The sequence below is a fragment of the Cheilinus undulatus genome, linkage group 9 (genome assembly GCF_018320785.1).
Source record: "Cheilinus undulatus linkage group 9, ASM1832078v1, whole genome shotgun sequence".
NCBI classification, from domain to species: domain Eukaryota; kingdom Metazoa; phylum Chordata; class Actinopteri; order Labriformes; family Labridae; genus Cheilinus; species Cheilinus undulatus.
Genome location: NC_054873.1, coordinates 40,382,547 through 40,388,857, shown reverse-complemented (window position 1 = coordinate 40,388,857; position 6,311 = coordinate 40,382,547). Strand labels below are relative to the sequence as shown.

The window sequence follows — 6,311 nt, the reverse complement described above, 5'->3', positions numbered from 1 at the left end:
TTAAACCAACTCTTCTTCACACTAACCCTCATTACTTTAGCCCAACACTTAGAGATTTACTCTCTCAGTGGATCATTTTCAAGTGTTATCCTCACATTACCAGTGTAAGGTGTAAATACTCATGGAATTCATTACAAAAAATGAAAATATTCCTAAAATAAAGATGTCATGTTTGGGTTGCCACATCCAGGTTCAGATTCAGAGTTAAAGATGTGGAATGACAGATTCATTGACTGACACTGACTTTTTCCACTTCCTCCAACTCTCTGAGAGCATATTTTTAGGGATTGGACTCCATCTAGAGTTAACTCTAACTCTTGCTGTAATTTCTCTAACACCGAAAATCTAAATGTCCTGAGTTTGCTGTGTAGTTGTTGACAGTTCAGTTCAACTGATGGAAAGCAAAAGAGGGATCTTGGATGAAGAAATACCAGGCAGGCATTAATGCAAAATAAAAAAGTATGTAGGTTATGGAAGAAATGTTCAAATGTTAAGTAACTATTTTAGCAATCAGTCCAACAGTAAAAAGAAACAGCAGCCAGAATTGTTCTTCTCACTAACTCACCAGGGTGTTTGTTGTTTTGCTCTCTCAGAGCAGGTTTCCCTGAGTTGCAAAAGAAAGAGTGTTTCTGTTTGCGTGTGACAGAGGGGGAGGGGGAGGAGGGGGGCGTGTCCCAGCCGTTAAAGCACCCTCCTCGTTTGTCCAACACACCCACACAAACACACACAACCCGGCAGAGCAGCCTGTCCTCTCACAAGGACGCACCTATCTCCTCCTGCCTCTGCGCGTCTCTGCGCACAGAGGATCAGATCGATGTGCCGGCCAGAAAGGAAAAGACTGCTGGGAAATAACATGGATGAACACTTTTCTCCACACATCTGTGACGGACATTCAAGGCGGATTTCATACTTTGGTTTTCTAATGAGAGCTGATCAAAAGCGTCGAGCGCCAACAGTGTTTTTTTGGAAAAATGTATCACCTCAGTTTGTCTACGGAGCCTTCTTCAAATTAAGTTCTAGTTAGAAATAAAAGTAGTCCGGGATTAAGGACTTTATTTTCAGAGTTGTCACAGACTGACAGAGGAGGAGACGCTGCAGAAAGTTCCTCTTTATACGGAGTTTAGCCTGAGATGGAGCCAGAGGAGGGGAAAATTTCGGTGTGGGTCTGCCGGGAGGAAAAGCTCGTCTCTGGGCTAACTAAGAGAACTACCTGCGCTGATGTGGTCCGAGTCCTGCTGGAAGACCAGAACCTCCAGCAGGGCGCCTCGGCGGCGATGCTGTCCGGCTGTCCGCAGTCCTACTGTGTGGTGGAGAAATGGAGAGGCTTCGAGAGGATTTTACCCAATAAGACTAAAATCCTCCGGCTGTGGAGTGCCTGGGGGGACGAGCAAGAGAACGTCCGCTTCGTCCTGGTCAAGAACGAGGCCTCGCTGCCTAATAACGGGCCCCGCAGCGCCGAGGCCCGTGTGGTCCCGAGCCGCGAGAGCGGAGGTCCTGGTGGAGTTCTTAAAGGCACCGCCAGGACCTGCTGGACTGCCGCGGCTGCCGCCGCAAACCTGTCCCAGGAGAAACAGAGGCGCATAGTCAGGAAGGCTTTCAGGAAGTTGGATAAGATGAACAAAAAGAAAGAGCAGGCTATCTGTAAAGATAAAGGTTCCGTGGAGAAGATGGAGACGCTGGTTCACCTGGTCATCTCCCAGGATCACACTATACGCCAGCAGATTCAGAGGATTAAGGAGCTGGATCGCGAGATTGAGCGATATGAGGCTAAGGTGCACTTTGATCGCATCAAGAGACACGGGGTGAACTATGTGCAGGACACATACATGGTGGATTCCTCCTCGGAGGCTCCCAATCCCCCGGACTGTAAGCGCAAAGCGGAGCGGCAGGACGCGTGGTGCTCAGCGGAGGCGCTCACGCAGTTCGAGGAGTACGCGCGTCAGTGTGAGGAGGTGGTGCGGCTTCAGGAGGAGCTGGCAGAGCGAGAGGCGCTCGTGGAGTGCATCACAGGAGAGATCCAGGAGGAGCTCAACCGAAGGTGGATGAAGCGAAGGCGGGAGGAGAGAGGAGCGGACGCAGCACAGGACACAGACTGCGCCGTGGAGGAGATGTGTGTGGCCTCCTCCACTGCTCCATCAGTAGAACCAGAGGTGGAAAGTTTCTCTGAGAATGAGCTGGCTCTGGAGGAGGAGAGAATCAAAACGCAGCTGGACACCAGTCTGTATATCGGCCTGCGGCTGAAGACAGATTTGGATGCCATCAGGGGAGACTTGGACCTGAGTCTGGCACTCTGGGAGACTAAGGAGAGTGAACTTCTGGACCTACTGGCCAAAATTGAGACCATGGACATAGAACAGGTGAACAGCAAACTGACTGACGGTGGTAAGGCAGAGCTGGGTGCAGAGAATGCTGAGGCCGAGCAAGCATCAGCAGAAAAGAGCAGTGGCTGGGTGGAGCAGGCTAGAGGTCTGTCCAAGGCCTGCAATACAAATGATGAGGACTCAGACACAGGCCTGAGCTCTATGCACAGCCAGGACTCTGATAACCCACCTGTGTGTGAGTCACTGGTGTAGACTGCTTTCATTGAGCTCATGTTCAACTTTTATGCAAATCAAAGCTACAAACTCAGGGCACAGAGCTAGTGATGGTATGTTCGACTCAAATGCACCTCAGTACATACACTGTCATTCTACAGCAATAATTCTCGTAGTTGCACAATAAGCTAACAGGGACAGCATGCTTACAGATATCTGATAGGCACTGCACCACCACAGCTGACCTTTGACCTCAATGAGGAGGATCAACAAACTAATGAATAAGAATAATGCCTAGAGGAGTTTTGTGATAAGCTACGTGTGATATATAGTCTTCCATATGAAAAGGTCTTCAGGACTTAACAGCTTGCTATGTGAGTCGCTAAAAGTTAACATAAGGCTTTTAAAGAGTCTAAGTAGGCCAGAGGGCAGAAAACATGGCATGCAAACATGAACTGAACCTTAATGAACCTTTAAGTGCTGTACTGTCAGTTTCAGATATGCTAGGATCATTCTTCAGTCAATGCACAATGATGAAAGACTTTAACTGATCTATTTAGTTAGTAAATAAGATTAGAAATTGACCTGCAGAACTAAGAAAAATGTCCGTTTGAGAAATAGCAAAGATTGTACACTTCTTAAATTGAAATTTTACCTAAAAATTACAGTCTGAAAAGCACAAAAGTTATTAATCCCTAGACAGCTGCAACTCCATCTTAAGTTTGTCCCCCCATTGTCAGCTCTTCTTCATATTCTGTTTTACATTGTGGCTTTAATATTTTGGCTCGTGACCCATACAAAGTTAACAGATAAACCATCATGAAAACAAAAATAACTGAAAGAAAAGTATCATAAACCAAGCAGCTATTGCACCCTAAAATGGCTTGAAGTTTATTTAAGTACCAAAACATTAAATACAAACATCATAAAAATATCCTAGTTTGTACAATTATAAATATTTTAGTAAATGATGGAATTTGTTCATCGATATAAATGATCAGGTTAGATGACCTCCAATTCAAAGTTTGGATACCTCGGGCTAAGACGGTAAAAGACGATTCAGTGTCAGATATACTGTAGAGACAATCAAAGACAGATTAGGAGCCAAAACAACAAGTTTGGGGCATTTCTTTAAAGAGTTGCAACGGCATGGTAAGCATTATTATTGGTATTTCTCTTCTATTAATGTAGGAGGCTCACATGAGAGACAGACTTCAAATGAATCTGTAGAGGTTCCTAGAATGGGTTAAGCTGCTTAAACACACTAACAAACTACACTTCCTATAATGCAACATGTTCCCACTTTTTACTGCCAGACTTCTAATTTGGACAGCAGGGCTTTAGACAAACATTAGATAACTCAAATGACATCATCAGGATTATCTGAAACTTCCCCCCCAAAGAACCACAAGCTATTATACAACTATTTTCACGACAAGCTGAGTAGTTGTCCTCATAACATAACATGCATAATTTCACATGTGAGAGGGATGGAGAGCAAAAATGCTTTTATTGATCCTTATTGGTCAGCTCTACCTCTACAGAGGAACTGTAATAGCATGCTAAGTTGGCAACAAAACAACAGGAAAGTAAACATCCAAAATTAAATGTAGACGATTTCAGAAAGGGAGAATTGACATTTAACTGCCTCTTAATATTGAAGTCCCTCAATGAGGCAGTGGTACGTAGTTGCATAAAATAAATGTGAAAAAACTGTCAAACTAATTAATAATTAGTAAAAAAAAATGTTGCCTTAAATTTTTGTCCATCTGTGAGCCTAAAAGTCTGATAGATACAGATTTAAGATGCTTTTGGGATGAATGCCCAAATTCAGTAATCCCCAGTTCTTGCATCTGTGAAGGCTTGGACATTAAAAGAAACTATTTTAAGCCTTGGATCAAATTTAGCACAGAAAAAAGTTAATGCAAAGCAGTATTAGTGCTTATAAGTTTTTATTTCTAGGAGCTGCATAGGCTTTGAGCAACAGGAAAAAGATGAAACTATCAAAATATTCCATATGAGGGTGTGTCACTATGCATTTTTAGACTGTTGTGATGTCAAATTTTCCACTTTCACTCTAAAATGTTGAAATGTAATAACTGTGGGACACTTGATGATACTGTCTCTGTGGAGTTAGATGTGGACACAAAAATGACCTACAGTATGTGTAGGTAAATATTTCACTGGATCAGACGGGATTGTTTGGGCTGCTCAGTCTCTCACATTCAGCCTGCTTGGTCTGTACACAGCTTTAGATCAGAAACTACAGTAAGAAATACTCAAATACTCACATGCACTGGGGCTGCATCGTGGCAGTAGTCAGCCTGTTACACACAGAACTGTTAGTATTGAAATAAACAGCTAACCATCTCTGGACTGTTGTGTGGATTTATTCAGCATGACTGACACGTCTGAGAGGATTTGTGTGTGTGAGTAACTCAGTGTTTTCACTTCTTTTCCACGCACAGGTTAGTGCACTTCTAGGCCTAGCTGGTAACAGGGGTATTTGTGTGTGTCACTTAGAGTATAGTTGTTATGTGCAGCCTCCTCATCCTTTCCTGCATTTTGTGTTAAATCGCTGTTTCTAAAATATTAATCTAGAACATTCCTCAGAAGGCTTTATTAAGATTTGTGTGAGTCTGATGTTTTATAATTTACCCCTTTTTGTGTTTAACAATGTGTGTGTGTTTTCTTTTATCATAAAAGTTTTGAGATCTATCTCAGAACATCCAGATTAATGGAGATAAAGTGAGTCTTTTTAGTAGTGCATGCAGCAGTGATTAAAGACCAGCTGCCTCTGAACAGTGAACACTTCATAAAGGCTTACACAGCAACTTCTGTTCATGAAAAAGACTAATGGTGCTGCTCCACTGACCACTGGGATTTAAGTTTACAGTCTATAATCATAAACCTACAAATGTTCATCATTTTACTTACACATTGCACTATTTTAGACTAAATAAACTGCAATGTGACCTTTATTGGTTTGTGATCATTTCATAAGTTTTCTTGATTGTTGTTAAGCGCCTTCAGGTCACATCAGGAGGATAATGCCAACACTGAATTATTTTATTCCATACAAATGTCTGTAGGAGGCAATTTCAAAAACAAGAGGAGTTAATGATGTATAATGTAAGATTTATACAAAGGGTTTTATGACAACCTTTATGAAAACCAAAGTGATGGATCGTTTCCTCATTTGTCACACAAATCTGTGATAATCCGTTCAGTTTGACCTGTAGAGTTCCAGGCATTTCTCCTTACAGTGGTAAGAATGAAGTGCCAGTTTTCCTAGTTTGGAAGGACATCTCTGTGGTGATTAGACCACACCTGGTGCTCTGAGCTACGTTTGGCAAGTATAGCATTATCAGCAGAGCCTATGTCTACACAATAAGCTCTATACCTACACCCACAGAGGAAGTGATATTATGAGACCAGAGAAAAAGGTTTACTTAGACTGTTAGCAGCATGGCCATTAAAAGGGAAATTCCGCAAAAAATGTACATATAAATAAGTAATATCAACAGGATGGGTTCTTTCAAAAGCTACTGTAAGCACAAGATAAACCATCCATATACACAAAAATATGTGTTTGAAATCTTTGAAATTCAAAATACTGAAAATACCAAAAATTAATACTGAATGGAAAAAGGAAACATTGATTATTTAACAGTTTTGAATCAAAATTGTGTTACATTTTTTTAACAGAGGCAAAAGAGAATTTATAGTTGAAGTCTGAGCAGTAAAAGAAGTTAAATTTGTCAAAGAGTTAACTAG

At 41.9% G+C, this 6,311-nt stretch overlaps 1 protein-coding gene across 1 annotated transcript; it reads left to right on the top strand.

Moving 5' to 3' along the window:
- Positions 1-731: 731 nt before the first annotated feature.
- rassf10a (Ras association domain family member 10a) lies at positions 732-4,904 on the top strand. The gene has a single exon (XM_041794593.1). The coding sequence runs from the start codon at positions 1,131-1,133 to the stop codon at positions 2,571-2,573; it is 1,443 nt and encodes a 480-aa protein (XP_041650527.1). The 5' UTR covers positions 732-1,130; the 3' UTR covers positions 2,574-4,904.
- Positions 4,905-6,311: the final 1,407 nt, after the last annotated feature.